General features: G+C 42.1%; 1 protein-coding gene across 2 annotated transcripts in view; it reads left to right on the forward strand.

Annotated features, from left to right (window-relative positions):
* Window positions 1-19,920, forward strand: part of LOC124466466 (neurexin-3a-beta-like) — an 81,816-nt gene that overhangs the window by 38,986 nt on the left and 22,910 nt on the right. For both annotated transcript variants that reach the window (XM_047018344.1, XM_047018345.1), the window contains exons 3-5: window positions 2,852-3,023; window positions 13,379-13,468; window positions 14,536-14,843. In XM_047018344.1, the coding sequence (XP_046874300.1) occupies window positions 2,852-3,023; window positions 13,379-13,468; window positions 14,536-14,843 (570 nt within the window). The remainder of the gene's footprint in view (window positions 1-2,851; window positions 3,024-13,378; window positions 13,469-14,535; window positions 14,844-19,920) is intronic.

Genomic DNA, 19,920 nt, shown 5'->3' on the forward strand with positions numbered 1-19,920 from the left:
GCGAAATATTTTCCAGAATCTTCTGCATCCCTTTTCCTGTGCCCTTATTGACCAGCTAATAGTCCTGGAAGATCTGGAGGGTTTAAAAAGCTTAGGTAGATAATGTAGGTGGTGTGTCATTTGGTTTTCATCCACCAAGTCTGTGAAGGCAGGAACACGTGTGTGTGTGTGTGTGTGTGTGTGTGTATGCAGGTACCGAATTCCAGTGTAGGATGTTCTTTTGGGAATAGTGTGTTAGCTTTTTTTGCTCAAATTGTGCTCTTGTCTTATTGTGAGTGAGTGATAACTGTTTTGTTTTACTGACCTTCTATTTGAGTCAGATGGAATTAAAGCTTGGGAGAAAAAACCCCCGATGTTCTAGTTGCTTGCTGATGGCATTGAAGCTGATGCCAGTGTGACTGTATCCTGTCACCTGGTCTGTCTCTGGCTCAAACCTGAAAAAGTAATCGTCCGTCTCGACTAGCGGATTGACCTTCAACAGAAACACACGTGTGCACAATGTCACAAGGACCTAGAGAGCAATTTCAGATGGCCTAAACCTCGACAGTTACGGTTCGCGCTGTCACAAAAGGAGTGCCAGTGTCAAATTAAGGCACACCAGATGGAAAGTGGAAAACAAAGGGCGCGCAGTCTATATTATTAATGAGTTGTGGTCTAACCCTTTCCAAATGCATGGTGTGATCACTACATCTCTGCATTGGACTTGACCGGTAAACCCTTTCATCCGCCGACAGATTTTCCAGCGCAACATAGTAAACTATGACTTCCTAAAGTGGACTGTACACTTATGTTTGATTGGGCCACATAAAGGTCAACAAACCGAAAAAGCTTTGCCGTTAAACCGTGAAACTGACAACTCATGATTACTGCCTCTGTTGACAAATGGGAAAGATTGGGGAGCTAATTCTTAGCCAATTAAACTAAACTCATTTGATTGAATATGAACTTCTTTAAAACTAAAAAATCCTTGCAGACCATAAAAGGAGCAACTGTTTTAGGATTTAAAAAGTGTCATATGGAAAGATATCTAAGTAGCTCCCCCTGTTTTAAGATGCTAATAGAGTTATTACGGCACATCATCTTTCCCTTAAAATCCCTCCTTCTGTCACCCCAAGTGATGTTTTTAGCTTTTTGGGGCTCTTAACAGTTTTGGTAAAAGCTTGTTGTTTAAGCTGCCTGTTCGATATTAGCATCCTATCCAATCTTACCTGGAAAAAAGCAACATAGTAAATTCATGATAGTATGCGTAGACAAAAATATACCAACAGTGATTGCCGAAGTAATGTAGGTGCTTGACAAAAGTATACTTTGGAATTACATGTGCATTAGTATGTTGCACACAGCTAATTGCAAGGTAAAACAATATATCATCTACCCATATAAGACCCATAATTGGGCCTTGCGTTAAGGACATGACATTGTTTGGAACCAGAGAAATTAGGACAAATCATCAAATCAGTTTTTGATCAGTGACATTGACTTTTAGCTGACCCTATCTTTACAGATGAAAAACTCGTCACCTGGGCTCTACCTCGGTTTACAAGGAATAAACCATGTCCCTAGTACATTATCAGCTATTTACACAGGCTCTAAAAGGAAAGGCTGTTACATTTGAACCACTTATCAATTTTGCGCAAGTAATGGCATGAAATAGCCTTTCCTCCCTCATGAAAGCTGGACCTCAGCGCTCTGAGGAAAAGAAAACTGCTCGCTGCAAGCATCTGTATCAGAGAATGGACTGAATACACTTAAATTAAGGGAGATATGATCCCTGATGATAGGTTGTGTTGGCTTGGTCTGGTATGCTCTTTGAAGCAGATCAGATTTCATGGTCAATGTATTTGCTTTTTTTAGGCAAATAAATCCTTTCAAATTGTCAAAAACCATGTGTGTTTTATTCAGGAAACATTTCATTGAAGGGAGGTTGTTAAAATGATTTTTTGTATTCATTTTCTGCTTTTATTTTTACCCCAAACTGCACTCAGCATGCTAAATAGACTGAATTAGACTAAAACTACCAAAGCTACCATGACTAGACTTTTCCAAAAATAGAGGAGAGTAGACATCGTGTAAAACGTCTACACTTCACAGAACGGAGATGATGGGTGGGTGTTATTTTCGGAAAGCTCCTTGATGTTACACAAATGTGGAAAAAATGTCAAAAAGAAGTGAGGCAAATGTCTGTGATCAAAAAGTCATGCTACAGGCTAAGATATATGAAGTAAAAGTGTTCTCTCCTTTGAATCTGCCCAGAAATGCATGGCAGAAGATCTAACAAAAATGCATTAGCCTTCTACATTTAGACACTTTTTCATCTTTTGAATTATCTAAACGCTCCATGTAACAGTATAATATCATCCTGTTTACAATTTTATGGTGGTAGTGTAGTAACAACTTTTGCTGGATAAATTATTCCCTCTGCGTTTTATTCAGACCTTTCGTATGAGTTCTTCCCTTGCTTTCTGTAATATGTCAACAGTCTTGTCTGTGTAGCCTCAACGAGTTGTGTCGGAGATTCATCCTTGCTTTGTATACTGTTCTAAGGTTTTAAAGTGTGAAACGGAAAGTGTTGTGACACACATCTCTTTCAATGCTGCAGTATACTGTATCAAATATAACCTTTAACTTTTTCATCATAGAACACCATTCTAGATGTAGTTAACTTCAGCACTAAGATCATTTTTGTGTGAGGTTTATATTTATTTAGTCATTCAAAAATGGAAATCAAGAATGAGGCCAATTACACAATCAATTAGTAACTGTGCATGCCTCAAAAAACATTAGGAATGTTTAGGAAACAGAAAACATTCCGTGGCTTAAATGACTTTTCATTGCTCTTCCCCTCCTCCAGCAACAAGGGAAGATCGGAGTTACGTTCAACATCGGCACGGTGGATATCAGCGTGACGGAGAACAGCATGCCTGTGAACGACGGGAAGTACCATGTGGTCCGCTTCACGAGAAACGGGGGCAATGCCACCTTACAGGTGGACAACTGGGCCATCAACGAGCACTTCCCTACAGGTACAACCCATGCGCCTCACAAGACACATGTCGTCACCAAGGACATTGTTGGTAACCCACAAAGGGACATGACAGTTTGCAAATGTAATGAAACACGTTTTGGACTTGCCGTTGGTAAGCAGCCGTTGCTGGCAATCAGAAATTTACTACAAGCTACAGGCAACCCAAAAAATAAACAATTTAAGTTTGATAATTGCTTATCAGGAATTACATTTAGTCTTCTGATTCTGCTTTTAAATAAGTTCCTTGCAGTCAAGGTTGAAATCTAAAGTCATGCAGAAGCATTATAAAATAGTTAACCCACACCTGAAATCAAGAACGACAACATTTGCTTTGGTGAACTTCCCAGAGATAAAATCAGCACACAGCTTTCCAACAACATAGTCCTTTAGGTTGTCCCCTCTAACTTAAACACAGTTGCACTTTAAATGCCTGCATTCAAAAGAGTGGGGATGTATGTTTGCTATTAAGACCTTTTAAGAACAAATACAAAAATACTTTGAAGACTGCTTGCTCCACTCATTGAAACTTGAGCTGAATACAAATGGCGTGTGGCTTGGACTGCATGCAATGCCCCAAGAGTCTCTTCATTCAGAGTAGTACTCTAAGCATGGCACCCATTATTTTATGGTCATTCTGTCTGTTCCAATATTCACTAGTCTCTCATTCCCCCTAGTTTTTTACTTGGCAATGAGCATGTCAAAATTAAAGTCAGTGAGACACCCCTGGGAAATATAACAAAAATGCAACAACAACAACAAACAAAACACTTGCAAGTTACCGGTTAAGACATACATTAGTTTCATAGCTACAAAACGCTTTCTCACTACACCACTCCGACCAAGAAACATCCCCACAGGGATAGTCTTCTCTTCAAGCTGCCCGGAGTAGCTCTGAGGGGGTCGGCGGAGCCAGAAACCTGACAAGTACACTGGAAGTGAGTACACCTCCCGTAAGAGTTGAGTCCTCCCCCCCCCCCCCCCCCCCCCCCCCCGTCCTCCCTTTTTACCTGCCACACATGGAGACAGACTGTACAGCGGAGCTGCAATCTCCTCCTTGGCTCTTAGCCCTGCCACAGTCACTCACATTAATTCTCCACACAGCTCAACACGGCGGCCTCATTATTTCAACACAAACAGGCGCGGGATTTCTGAAGGGAGCACAGGCCTGGGAGCGAAGTCACAGTGCATGAAAAAAATCACTTCCCCTTCCTATTTCTCTCTCTCTCTCGTTCTCTCAATGCCGCTCTTCCTTTTTCCTCTCTCACGCTTCCCCACAGGCCGGCCATGCAGTTGTTGGAATGACAGATTACAGTACGTCTTAACAGGTTAAACTCTCCACATCCGGATAGCTGGTGACTTCAAACGAAATCCCAACGTGGTTTAAAAAGTAGTAACTAGTAATTAGTGTAGATATTTGATTGCGTGTTGTCATGCTTCGTTTTTTATTCAAAATGAGCTGTTAATTGTATGTTAGGAAAACGCTGACGCTAATCATCATCTTTCTCCCTCACGTGATTTCAATGCCTTAACAAGATATTTGCGAGTGAGGCACTCACCCAATGGAGATTGGTATTCCACTTGAAAGGCCTTTAGTTTCTCATTTCTACCAGAACATGAATACAGGAAAATTAATCCAACAACAGCAGGAATAAGGGAACCAGACACTTAAAGTATAAATTGACCCGCTGGTTCATTTGTCAGGCACTCCATGTTCACTGAGTTTGCCTAGCTCCGAGTAGCCCTGAAAAATACATGTTCTACCACGGATGGAGCTGCATAGGTTGATGTGGTCTGGCCTCAGCCGTGAGGTGGACTCCACAGTGGAGGTGTCTGAAGCAATGGTTCTGAATGCAGTATGACTTGAAAGGGGCAATTGACTGCAAAACCGATTTTACCTTGTCATTGTTGAAAAACGACAGTTCGGAGGGTAAACTGAACATACCGTGAATATCAAAGTCCATTGACACCTTTTTCCTATTCAAATCTCAAAAAGAAAAAATTTGGCTGTAAAACGCTAGCTTTTCAACAAAGCCACCGGTCCTACGTAGGACCGGTGATCGCCCTCTTATTGGCTCTGGTCTGTATCTTTGTCACGCCCCAGAATTTACATTCAGACCAGCCCGAGGTAGCGTCTATCTCCGATACTAGTTTAGCTGCGCGCTGCTCTGTGTAGGCTACTTATAAGGAATTACAAAGAAGAACGTTTTGAATTATAACAAGGATATTGAAAATGGACCACGGTCGTAAATGCTGTGTTCCAGGCTGTACAGGGAAGGCTAACACTCACAGTCTTCCCAAGGAGCCAAACATTCAACAGGCATGGCTGCTGTTGTCTATGAGAAGATCCCCGCGAAGTTCGACACTCAATCATTCATTTGCTCTGAACATTTCACCCAAGACAGTTTTGACAACCTTGGACAATTTCAAGCAGGATATGCTAGGAAGCTGAACCTGGAAAGAGGTGCTGTTCCAACCGTATGCTCATTGCAACCGCAAGCTCTAAGGACAGTATGATGTTGTGCTAACAGTTATTAGCAATGCTAACGTTTCCTGTATATAGCATACCAGGTAGAATGCTAAATACGTTTCTACACACATCAAATGACTCTAGCTAGACTAGCTGTAGTCGGCATTAGAAGGGAAGCTTCCGAAAAATAGCCAGAAAACGAACTGCAGTCTGGCTTATTGCTAACGCCTGTCTAGATAATCTATTTGAAAGAACTGGAGAAAGGCAGGTTCTAGATACAGGATACGTTAGCATTGCTAGTAACTGTTACTAGTAACACCTAGACTGTAGGCATGTAAACAAGTTTAGCTTGCTAGTTAACGCAAGAGCATAGGTAGAATGTGTGATCATTTAGCCTAGTTTATTGGCAATGGGGCTAACGTTGATTCATGTTCCTGACTGTGTTTCATTCAAATAAATAACCTGTGTAATGAAAATCTACAATTCACGATGCATGTTTGTCCAGATCTTTGTCATGTTATTTTACAGCAAGATATCTAGAGCTAGCCTAGCTAGCTAACTGAAGCCGAGTAGAATCACGATATGGTTTGGTTGCTAAGCTGTAGCCTAACGTTCTACCCACCTAAGTCAATCCAGTTTGCTTCAACAACAGAAGTGGAAACAAGTAATAGTCAGTTCTGTTGAAAACAGTGTTGTGTAGACACAATAGATTTATTTGCGCGTTTTTATTTCAAGTCTCCAACTTCGGTGTTTCAGCGAGTGCTGCTGTTGGCCGTGTTGCGTTTTTGCTCCCAGCTTCACTCGTTGATAACCAACCAATCAGCGCGCAGCTGATCTAAATACTAATGAGCATACCATAAAAGGAGAAAAGCTATTGTTTTTTCCCGGGAACATTTCAGAGGATCTGTCAGAGGGCATAGAACAGCACCCGGGCCATTTTCAACCCAACCAATGTTACATACCCTATTCGGAGACCTTAAGGAACAGTGTGAAATACCCAAAAAACCCAGTCAATTGCCCCTTGAAAGCATAGAAGAAGCACAGTAGGTTTGCAAGATGTTTTATCTTGTGAGCATCTCTTAGAAATTGAAGCACTGAATGTGATGACATGTTTCGTAGTGTCATCAAGTGAACATCTTGATTTAAAATCTAAACTGGCTGTTCTTATCTAAAGATAAATCCTAAAAAAACAAAACAACTCTAAATATACCTTATTCTTACTGATGGACTTTTTCTGTCCACAAACCATTAAGACATGGATGGCAACAACAAACAGACAAAGATGCCACTTAGACATATGGAAGACGCTAAAAGTGTTCACAATAACTGCAAAGTTTTTGAATGAAACTTTTAAGTAAGTGCAGCCTTGGGACAATAAACCATATTGAGTCTAAAGATGGGGGAAATGTACCAAGGTGTTAGGCATTAATGGCATTGGAAACATCTGCTCTTTATTTGTGTAATGCTTGGAGGTATTAATCCTTAATGGATCTGTCGCCCTCTTTTTGCCAAACCTGCTGATCGCCAAGCTATTAAAACTCACCTCAGTCTGTGTCTCACATATTTTTCAGGGGGAGGGAAGGACACATATTATTGCTTCTCTCTGAAGGCTTTAAAAGCAGCTATCAATCACATTCATAGACTCTCATCTCCAAATATCAGGTATATATTCCCTTCAACCCATACCTTGATTTTGAAATGATTCATTGGTCAACAGTAGGAATACTGTGGAAGCAGATGACCTTTTCCAAACCGTGTCGTTTCTAAAATGATTATCATCCCGCCTAATTAAGTCATCTGAACTATCGTCAATACCCTAATTAGATGTGGCTCGTTGTTAAAAACCGCCATAATGATCAACTTTGAACGCCACTCGTCTTTTCTGTCAGCAACAATCTCTTCTGAAGACTGCACAGAGCTAACCAAAATCACTTGCTGACCCATAAATGAAGATACTAAAGCTCACGACTTTCATTACGGTTGGGCCAGGAGCTGTTTCTTAGATGACGGGCGCTTTTTGTCCAGCAGTTCTGGACGGCAGCCCAGAATCTGAGAGACCAAACTAGATGTACCTGACCACTCACCCTTATTCTCAACGGACATCTGTTATTGTAGCTTTTTTCAAAATATATTTTGAGAACAATATATTTTCCCTGCCTTTTCCCTGCTTAGCTGTTTCCTCTTTTCCTCTCCCATCCCTCTCACAACATTACACTGTATGACCACAACACACAGTCCATTTTGTCACCGTGTTTTTCAACACCACAACATTTCCAGCTGCATCCTTGAAGTCAAGGCTATTTCTCAATCTTGTTGTCTTTTACGGCAACATTTGTGCTACTGTATAGAAATCATTAATGCCATATTCACATGTTACCCATACCCGTCACTTGTGCGTTCTGTTATTTGTTGTAAGAAAGATTTTCATAATCGCTCGACACAAGCCAAAATAACATGAGAACATTCATTCAGCAGTTTGTGTGTGAAATGTGGGTGATTGGTGAATACAACAGATAAGACCAACAAAATAACGGAGTCACAGCAGACACGATAGAGGTTAACAATAGAGGGATAATCATGAAGGGCGCAATGAAGAGTAAGCACTCGTCCAACCAGAAGACAGATGTGAATATGTTCAAACGTCAACATACATAACATGAAAGTGGACAAGGCACCGAATCTTCCAAAGCTCGTACCATGATGTGTCTCCTCCTATCTCCACTCGCTCCCCAAGCCTCAGTGTCAGTAACACTACAGGACTACAGAGAAAATAGCAGACGATTATTTCCACAATGGGCTTCTCTGTCTGGTTACCTGGGTTACCATGAACCAAATCCCACCAATGTTCCTTCCCCAGTATATAGCAGTGAGATTGCAGGATCATTTTGTTACCATCAGGGTTGTGCGTGTGTGTGTGTGTGTGTGTGTGTTTGTGCAAGTGTGAGTATGTGTATGTGTATGTGCATGTGTGAATGTACGTGTGTGAAGTCCAATCTACCACCACCATCATATTCTGTCTCTAATGGAGGGGATAGGATCTGTAAAGACACTGTTTGTGACAGTCTGCTTCTGGAGTACAGTTGAATTCATCCTAGAGGTCATGTCAATGTCCTTTTATGTTCTGTGCTCCTATATATAACATTCTGATTGTGTTATAGATATACTCCTTTCGTTGTTTTCTTTATCAAAGTTGGCCACGGTTCCACATCCAAGAGGTTTTGTGTTGGTTAAAACTCATTGAAACCGTGCAAGCCATTTAACTCAATGGAAAGGTAGGATGTTAGGTTGAATTGGATTAAATCATGGAGAGTAACACTAAACTAGAGACATATGTAGTGTAATTACACAACCTGCATTAGATGTGCAAGTTAAATTCAGCGGACAAGCAGAAAAGCACTCTACTCAGTGTCCCTGTGACCTCTATCTAAAATAAAATTAATGTGGTTTTTCCCCTCAATAATTCCCACATTATTTCAGAGCTATTTAATGTTAAGTTATCCCTAAATTATTTATGTTCCATTTTCCTAAATGCCTCAGATAAATTATGCAATTATGCAAAAACGTTTGCTTCTATTCCACACAATAGTCCATTCACGGTCAAGGTTGCATGCTACTAGATACTCTCCCTCCTCCAGAAACATATCAAATGGTGCTCCTCCTCCACAACCATATTGAAACCATTCCAATGAATATAATGTCCAACCATGTACCACACAACTTTTGCACCAAACGTCTCAGAAAGGATTTACGCAACATAGCTTAAGTCGTATCCTACTGTACTCCATCATCCACAATCATATACTGTAAGAAATAGTCAGAAATGCAGTCTACAGGCTTCTGGAAACTGAAAGTATACATGTGTATGTATATATATATATATATATATATACATATATATATATGTATATATTGAAAGCGCTTTGATGCTTGGTTTGTTTTAATTTTAGCCTCAGGCCTTGCACTCCTTATCCGGGGAAGAAACTCACTAAAGTGGATTGCAATCATCTATTAACTTAACCAAAGACCAATAGAGACATCTTACATTTTCAACCAGGCTTGATCCTTGTGCACCAATTGTCTTGTATTGTTAGATATTTATTGGCAATTTCGAAAAGTGGGAACAGACAGTATTATCTAGTCCTAGTCCTAAATGCTCTTCAGACCATACAGTAGATTCACTTTCTTAAACATGACCGTGAATGTGTATGTCAATTTAAGTTGGCTTTTGTAGATTTTACGGACATATTTGATATTTTTCACGTGAATACTTGCTATTGAATCCTGTTAAAAGAGTAAGTAATGTCTCCTGCTGTGACAGTGCAATGTCCCCCTAGTATCAATAAAGCTACTCTGTTGGTGGCAAAAAGTTAAAACGATAGTATCTGCACTCCTTTAAAACTACAGCTCTGACATGTAAAGTGGCCACTGAGTGGTTGGTAAACGTTTGGAGATGGAATACCTGTTTAGATATTCAGATTAGAATAAAGGCTTGTTGATGCTGAACCATGACTTATTTGAATGGATGGACATACGGTAACTTCCATTTTAACATTGCATCATTGTAAACCTCTCAGATCATTTGAATGTCATTAAATTATAATAACAATAGCTGATGATAACTTGTATTATGTGTGCTCACAGTTGCATGTTTGTCATGAAATGTGTCATAGCAAAGGTACATTCATTGACTGAGAAAAAAATTGTTTTACAATTTAAGATACTTACCTAATGAACGCACACAATCTTTCTCACTTAGTTATTAAAAAGCCACACAGTCGATTCAGATTGAGCTAAATCGCTCTGCCCTTTGGCCTTTTAACAAAGGCTTTTCTTTTCCCATCATTCTGCCACATGTGGTTTGTGAGGTACATTGCTTGAAAATAGAGGACTATTGCTGCAGTAGTGTCTGTTGTCGAAGAGAGAGACAGCACCAGGGAGAGTCTGAAAAAAAGGTATCCCGCAGCAAAATTGCTTTAGAAAACGCAATGCCTTTTCCTGGCTTATCAAAAGTAGCATTCAGGAACCATACTGTGTGTTTGAGGATGATTGCTTTCATTTGCACAACCCTAACCCTCCCCCTATGTTTCATATGAATGAGAAAGTGCGCATCTCGGGCATCCTGTGACAGTCGGCGCTGTCGCAGGTTTCATCCCCCCCCCCTCTCTCCTTTGGCGATTGCCGTGCAACACAATGGAGGCCGACAGAGAAGGGTTCCACAGGGCAGGCCTTTCCTGAGGTCTGCTTTGGACAAGCGAAAGGAAACTGTATGGGGCCCACGGCTCGGGGCATGATAAGCACGTCCAATTGACCCCCTTATCTGTATGCATCGGATTGATGGACAGGTCCATCGGCTCTCACTGGGACGCGTTGAGGAGGTGTCCCCTGCGCGCGGCGTTTGACGAACATGTCACTCGCTATCACGATCCGCGATGTCCTCCTTCCAGGGGGGATGGGGGAGAGAGATATGAGGATGTGCGCGTGTGCGTACCTACAGTTTGTTCGAGGCTGAAATGGAGAGCTCTTTGAGGCTGCCGCAGTGCTGACGGCTTAAAGAACGCCCACCCAAGACAGATATTCTGTCTTCTTCTGAAAACTTGCCAACACAAACAGTTTGGGGGGAGAGTGGGGGGGGATAGAGATGAGATAGACAGTGAGAAGGAGAGGGAGAGGGGGAGAGAGGGAGAGACAGAGAGAGAGAGAGAGAGAGAGAGAGAGAGAGAGAGAGAGAGAGCAAGACAGATGACGAAAGAGAAAATAGAGGAATGACAGAGGACGAAGAACGGGAAAAAAACAGCCCAAGCTGGAGGGAGGACGGGGGCCAGGGGTGAAAGGAAACGAAACACCACAGGCTGCCACCATCCCCAGGAGAGGATTTAAGGTACCGGCTCTGTCCTGGGAGCAGGATGAATCCTCATGTACCCCTACACGCCAAATACAATTACCGCTATCAGAAATCAGAATCGGGCGCCCCAATAAATCTGTCCTTGGGGGTGGGGGGTGATAGGAGTGGGAAGGTGGAAGGGAGAGTTGGGGGGAGTGTAACTGGGTGTGTGGGTGGGGTGGCTGGGGGGGGGGGGGGTGGTGGTTCTAGATAAGCTGTTCAGTATGAGCTGCCTGTTTAATCCCCCCCGATTAAATGAGAGCCACTGCGAATGGTCCGATAAAGGCACCTCTCACTGGCATTGTCTCTAGAAGACATTGAGAGGCGGAGGGGGAAATCTCCCCAGAATGAAGCTCCTATTTCAGGGCTGTGGACAACCCAGCCAGGCAGCAAGGTAGCGGAAATGGGGGACCGTGGAAGTGAAAGAGTGGAGGAGGAAAGAGAGAAGGAGAAAGGAAGGAAGGAGGGAGGGATAGAAAGAGAGTGTCCTTCGGGAGAGTCTGAATGCTGTCACTGGTCCAACTGGAGAGCTGGGGAAGAATGAATAGCAGAAAACATTTAGAGATATGCAATAAAGGGTAGTGTACTATGGAGAGTGACAGGAAGAGAGAGAGAGAGAGAGAGAGAGAGAGAGAGAGAGAGAGAGAGAGAGAGAGAGAGAGAGAGAGAGAGAGAAAAAGAACAGCGAGGTATTGTAGGGGGCATGTACACATGCTCAATCTGTGACTGGTTGTGTTATGTGACAATAATACTCCTTATGCGGGTAGTTGCAAATAGGACCTGACATAAATTCATCTTGTGGTAATTTACCAGTGATTATTTTATGATGTCCGCCCACTAAGCTGTCAGTCTGTGGACATTAGCAAGAGTGATGCATAACATCCTTGACTTGGATGCTATTTGTGTTGTACAGTTCCTTGTTTGATGTGCAAACTCAATTTACATTAGACAAGTGTCAGAAACAGCAGTTGTGTCTCTAGACACACACACAGACATGCTCACGCGCAGACAAACAAATGCGCGCACACACACTTTGATGTGTATGGCCTGCTACATCCCTCCCATGGTAGGGTCTAGATAGAGGGGGTATGTGGTTGGCGGGGGTCCATATTTTAGAAAAGAACATTGGGGAGGGGGGGTCCTTCGCTTTAGGTGGGCTGCCTTTGGGTCTTGAAATGTGGATCCTACTGTGCCCTGTGGCAGCCCAGGTCCCTGGTTGGCACCTTGCCTCTCCCTCTCCACTTGACATCCATGTAGGAACAGCAGGTATTGGCATCCCACCCAAACTAATTATATTCCCCCCACTCCTCTGACACGCACATCCACACACAAACACACCCCCCCCCCCCCCCCCCCCCCCCTCGCACACGCTTCACCCAAAAGCATCCCAACCACCTTGTTGAAATCCTGATAGGACACCAGCGTACATGGTGTTTGTGATCACGCAAACACCATGTACAAAAGAAAGCCTTCCTGGTTCCCTTGATGACAATGGACATCTCACACACACTCACACAGTCACTTGATTTCCCTGAAAAAAATAAAATAAAGCTGATGCTGTAAAGAGATTATTATCGTGGATGATAGTACTATGAATTAACAGCATTGTGAAATATATTTCATTTTAATGATATTGCATGATGCTGATTTAAATTCCAAATTGAAAATCATATGCTCTATATGTCTCTACCCGACAAATTGTTCTGAGAAGAGCTATAAACTCTTTAGAAATACTAAAAGGAAAGTAGGAGAATGAATATATGCACACTTTGCGAACGTCAAAAATAGTTCTTTAACTTTCCGAAAGGCTTCATGATGTCATGACTATTTCAGCTGTTAAATTACCATAAAGTCAGTTACCATTGTTCTATTAACCATGAACAAAACATAATAGTTTTTAACATAATCTTTGCATGAAAATGAATGGTAAATCATGTTTTAAAGGGTTCAGGTGATACAGCATGCCTAATAAATGTTTTCATAAATGTTTTCTTAAACTTTAAAGGAAACAGCGATAATGAACGCTACCAAATGGCCAATAAGAAAATCCCTTTCAAATACACCCGGCCTGTTGAAGAGTGGCTGCAGGAAAAAGGTAACCCCCACTAAAAAACATATTTGTCTGCTTTGACATGTAATTTTTTCTCCATTTTGACATTGTGATAGTTAGGCTTCATTATTCCAGATATTCAGCGTATATGCTTAAACAATTTTGTCATCAAAGTAGCAAATTGGCGTCAAAACATTTGAGAAAAATGTCTGTAAATGTACATGAGGTAAGAAAACTAAATTGTCATTCATGTAGCTTTATTTTATGCATGAATCTGCATACTGTAAAATATTATTCACCAGAGTTTTAATTCGGATTACCATCCTACTACAGTATCATTTTAACATTACCATAATGTTTTTCTCTGAATGTTATACTTTCCATACTGTATGCTGTTGATACCATCTATCCATTGGGTCATGGTGGAAACATGACCACTCCAATCCTTGTATGATGGTAATCGTGATGATCAGGATGATAATGATGCTGACAATTATGGTCATGATGAAGATAATGATCCAAGAGAGGCAAATAAATGCTATCAATGTCTCAATCAACTTTAGCCTTTTGGCCCTTTGACCGTTTGAACAAATCCACTGTTCAAGGGGCTTTCTCCACCACCAAGCTTTGCTTCCCAGCTTAACCTCTTTTACTCTCCTGATCCCTACCCCCACATTTAGCTGCTGAGCTTTGGTCCCAAGGGCTCTGTTTCTCCCATTCTGTCCCAACTCACATCTCAGGCCCGGGTAATTACAGTTTAAAACACAATTATCTTTTTTTTCGGCAGACCTATCACGTAAGTGTCCCCCCCATATAAGAGCTGATATCTAGGGTGATCTTCCTGGTCCCATGCCTGCAGTTGAGCCCTCGCTGGCCTATGCTTACATATAGACCTCATGTGTTTTCAACTCTCTGTGGCCTCTCTAAATGCTCTATTAGCCCCCCCCCCCCCCAAAAAAAAAAAAAAAGTGACAAGGAGCACCATCATGTACGAAGAGCCGTGTGCTGTTGTCAAAACACAGCAAACCCCTAAAGGATAAAGGAACATTTACGGGACTAAATGTCAATGACTAAACGTGTGGTGAATTTCGTCAATCTGGGTCCCTCCTTAGGTCGACAGCTCACAATATTCAACACCCAGGCAACTGTGGCCATCGGCGGCAGCGACCGCAGTCGGCCTTTCCAGGGCCAGCTCTCTGGCCTCTACTACAACGGCCTCAAGGTCCTCAACATGGCTGCCGAGGGCAACCCCAACATCAAGATCAACGGTAGTGTGCGGTTGGTGGGCGACGTGCCCAATGTGGCCGGGTCGGCCAGGACCACCGCCATGCCCCCTGAGATGTCCACCACCTTCATAGAGACCACAACCACCATGTCTACAACCACTACCAGGAAGCATCGCTCCTCATCCACCGTACAGGTAAGGCCCTCAGAGGCAGGTTGGGCACACAGTGGGATTCTGTGTTCTGTGTCGACTCAATAGCTTATCTGGCAAAGAGCCAGCTATAGCTATACATGTCAAATGGCCCCTTGCCATAACCTGGACAGGAAACCAGACAACCAAAAACAACTTGTGACGCACATGAGAAAAACGTGCGCATGTCAGAAGGTAGAAACATAGAGCAAACTGTGGTGCACTGACATGGTGGTGTGTTAGCCGCCTAGTCTCCTCACACCAGACACATTTGAATTTAGAGACTCTGGTGAGAGAATTGATGAAGACAGAAGGTGTCTGAGCGAGTGTGAGTGAGTGAGTTAGTGAGGCATGCATGTGCAATGGGTACGGACAAAAAGAGATGGCAAGACGGATGGAGGGATAGATGGATAGATGAAAAAAGAATGCAACCACCAACCAGGGAGGCAAAGCGAGTGAGGAAGGTACAGAGGAGACAGTGAGAGACAAGAAAAGAAAGATGGAGACTGTAGCTGCATCAGACTCTGTGTATCACTTAGTTATAAACAGCTGGAAAGGAACACAAGGCTCTCTTCTCTCCCCAGAGACCAACAGACTTGGAGACCTCGTGGTCTAGATGTAGAAATTAGCCCAGAGCCCTTCATCATCTCTGCCTGGTCTCCACCACAAATATCTGTGGCCCAGTTTTTTTTTTTCTCCTATTTGTCTTAAGTAAACGAGGACATGGGCTGAGGAAGAATCTATTGCATGTGTATTCAGTGCTGCCAGTTCATGGGAACATGTGGAAACTATTGTTGTGCTGTCATGCAGGTGCGTGACAGCTACTTTGCATATGCAAATCCTTAAGTACTTGTTTTCAGAGGAAGAAAGTCATCTTGGCAGGTGTTTCAAGACAATTGTTCGGTAAGGGTTGGGTTGGTTGGGGTTTGATGTACCACGAGTTGTGCAGTGTCTTCAAATGATGAGAAATGAGTACATGCTTTTTAACCCAAGAACCAATATTAGCCTTATATATTTGCAATAAACTAAATGTGTTTCTTGCCAAATAGGCAGGGTGACATAGATCCCTTTCAGACAATCAAATCTCCACTGTTCAATCTTCACTGCTCCCTGGATGGCTAACAAAGAGCTCTACAAACACATTTTAACAGGCAGCCCATAAAAGTATGTGGCTGAGGAAAATATAATCACATTGACCATTTGAGGAGCTGCTGGACAAATTGACCTGGCTGCTGGTCATGATATTAAACCCATAACTCTTTGGAGACTCCTTGACATACAATGTGGCAAACATCCAGGGACGTTAGCTTAGCTTAGCAAGCAGCAACACGGCCCTGCGACATGCAAAGCAGAAGCATGGCAGACTGCATAGTGTAGCTACCATTTCTTTGAAAGGCTGTCATGATATGTTAAACTCCCATGGTTGTCCTACGCTTGTCAGGATTTGTACAGATTGTCAATTATCTGTTCCATGAACTTCTTTATTGGTTTGACTATCACAGTACACTAGTACCTAAATAAATACGGTTTTATTAGTCTGAATAAATGCTATATCGGTGGCTAGTCTGTATCCACCTTTGTTGCACCTGCATGATGGACACACCTCATTGCCCTGGCAAACGGCACAAGCCTAGTCAGGCAAGCATGTGGAACCAAACAAACACTTCTCTCCCCGTATGGATAGTAGTCAAAAGATATGCAAACTCCAAAGGTTTAACACACGTGACTCCTAATGTAAAACAATGTAACAATAGAAAACACAAATAGGCATTCCGATACTCATTATTTAGAGAGCATGTTGGAAATGATCTGAAACTTCTTCGTTAGGAGAGAGTAATAGTTCTGCCTTTTTACCATGTGCTCGTTTAAGGAGCCCTGCTGTTCTCCATTGCTTTGTATATAAACATTAGTTCCAAAAGAAAACAAATTAAGGGTGGCCTTCTGCCACATAAGCAAGGAATTATCACTGATGTGTGCAGGTAAAAATTACAATAATAATAGTAAAAAATATATATGTATAATAATATATATCCAAACTACTTGTTGTGGTTTACAAGAGGACTTTTCTTCTGGGGAGGTCAGTGTTGGGCCAGGTGATGAATTACAGCGGAGACAGGAAGTGACAGGTTCCTGTACATGGAAGCCATCTTACAATAAAAACAGCTTCCTTCTTTCACTAGCCGACGCGCCATTTGTCATGTGAGCAATCAAATAGATGTCTGGAGAGATTGACTGGTGGTCACTGGCTTGAGAGAATCTCCATCATCTCTGGAGAGGTCCTCCCATGTCACATGCATGTTTGCACACAACACTTTTCACATAAGTAATACTGTAGTACCGTAGTACTGCAGTGGATGTGCCTGTGGGTGTGTATGTAGCGTAGAAAGGCTCATTCATCTTCAAATAGTGCAGCCTTGTCTGGATATGTCTTTCGTTTGAGGCAAAGCAATCTGTCTGCTAGAGTAGGAGGACTGTCTGCATGTGCTGGAGGTATTGGTGTCTGTGTGTGTGTGTGTGTTATTGTGTGCATGTGTGGTAGTTAAGTGGAATTGGCAGGGGGATTCTCTCTAAAGACTCAACGGAAAGGTAGGCCAATGCTGCCGGTTATGTTTGCTTTCCTTTGTACAAACACACATCAACGCCACCCTTATGGTCATGTTGACCTTTCTTCAAAACTATCTCTCAGTCACCCACATTCATGTCACTTACACACACACACATAGACACACACACATGCAAGCACATGCAGATGCACTTTCCTGTCTTAATTGGGGCAAACAAGATCAGTAAACAAGCTGTCTGTCACAGTTTGGAGGTAATTTAATTGTGTTCTATTGTGTTGGAAGGGTCCTTTCAGGGGAACAGGTCTATTTGCGCTTCTCTATTTTTTTATAGCCGGAACATGGTTTTCCAGTTGTGTTCCCCATCTAATTAAGAGCAGGGGGAGAAGAGGGGTGGTGAGATAAAGGAGTGACAATGAGGGAGGAGGGGGAAAGAGTAATACTTGCAGTGAGGATTGCACTTCAGGGAGTAAGGGAAAGTCTACCTGACTTCTAAAATGCATCTCAGCACAATATAAACAGACCAGCATACAAGATGCCATGTGCTTTGTGTTAATACCTTTACTGTCAACCAGGCTATGTCTTGTTTTTATTGTTAGAGGCCAGAAGTACTCAAAATGATATAAGGGTGGTTTCCTATCGAGAACGTAAGCCATTGCAACAAATTCCTTTGAGTAGATACTGTGGTAAATACAGTAAACATAAGTCAGTTTGCATTCTATGCATATTCAATTTCCTTGATTGTGTGTGTGTGGGTGGAAAACTTTTTCATTACATCCATTTAGACAGATATTTACAATGGACCCCCTTTCCTTTCAACGTGCCGAACATTGTGTTCTGTCTACACTTTCCCCATGGGTAGTACACTAATTGATGCTGTTATGATAATTGAGATATTCCAGGCATCCTATTTGTTGTTGTTGTTGTTATAGTGAATGTGTTTGATTAAAGTTAAGTATAGACAACACGTTTAGTGTTTAGGTGAGAAATATACAGTAGTCCTGTTAGTGGGCAATACATTCACCAAAACGATTTCCTTATACTGCCATTATCAACCCTCAAATGTGCTCCAGTAAAGTCCCTGTACTGAATGTTTTTCAGCCTGGTATTGTATCGGTCAATCTTTTTCAAATTCTGCTTGTTAGACTTGTTTTGGGTTTCCTCATACTTTTTGCCCCATTTCTGTGTCTCTCTCTGACACACGCTTCGCTTTCACACTCTCTTTCCTGTACATCCCTCTCTCTCTTTCTGTCTGTCTGTCTGTCTGTCTGTCTTCTTCTATCTCTTTTCCCAGGGGTCGATCATAGGGAGGGTTTCATATGTTTTGAGATAGCCTCACTGCAGCCGCTGCATAATTCACGACCCGGAAGGGTGTCCTCTTTCAATTCTCCCATTTACCCAACTCTCACACACACACACGTTTGGCACTGAAACACCCTTACACACATGCTCACACTGATACACACACATATGTACTCACACACACTTCTGCAATGCAATATGGATGGTATATCGATGGACCACTAAGGTGGTGATGGACTCATCATGCAAAGTAAAAAGGTTACAATGTTGATGTACCGGGCAGTAAAAACAAACAACTGCAGATAATTCTTGTTTTTACTGTCATGCTCTGCTCCAACATTCAGTAACATTTAGGCTTTGAGAAAGAAAAAACAAAATTTTTGTGATATCAAAATATATGTCTACATTCTACCCTGACATGTGTTTCTTTGTTACAGGTTGTAGTTGTTCTGAAAATAACTAACATAGGAAAACAATGCTGGTGGTCAACCAGTCAAAATAAATAACATTGAAGAATTTACAGTCTCAATATGCTCACGTTTATTCATCCCTAAACTGAAATGAAATAGGATTTTACCTTTGTTGATGTGTGGTCAGCAGATTTGTGTACAGTGTGCATGTGCGTATGGGTGTGTTTTCAGAGGACTTGTGCACTTGTGTATCTCTTACCAACACGCTGCTATGTTGTTGTCACCAAGACAACAGCCGAGAGAAAACCTGCCTCAACCTTGAATCCCATGTAGTAGCGTATTACTGTGGACACTAGTGTGGAGACAGCATTTGATTATACTGCCAAGGAGACAATTCAATTGTCTTCCAAGAACCCGTGTTCCGCCATGTCAACTTAATACGGCACACGGCTATTACTATGTTCAACAGATTCGAATGGCAGTAAGCTATCCTGTCCTCCCCTGCCCCCCCACACCACACCCCCACTTCACACACCTATTTCCCCTCTTGCCTGCCTTGCAGGTGTCGCTATTGAAGCTTTAAAATCATCAATTCAGTAATGGACGAAGGAAAAGAGAGAAATTATTTTAATTTAATTTGATTAATTAAATTTGTACCGACATTACAGTTTTTTGTTTGAGTTTTTTTTTTACCCTCGTCTTTCAGAAAAAGAGGAGGAGCAACTTTCTCTGACTACATTGACCAGCCTCCACTGGCAAACATATACACCCACACACAATCAGTACACACAGATGCACACCAGGTTTAAA

The sequence above is a fragment of the Hypomesus transpacificus genome, chromosome 3 (genome assembly GCF_021917145.1).
Source record: "Hypomesus transpacificus isolate Combined female chromosome 3, fHypTra1, whole genome shotgun sequence".
Classification (NCBI taxonomy): Eukaryota; Metazoa; Chordata; class Actinopteri; order Osmeriformes; family Osmeridae; genus Hypomesus; species Hypomesus transpacificus.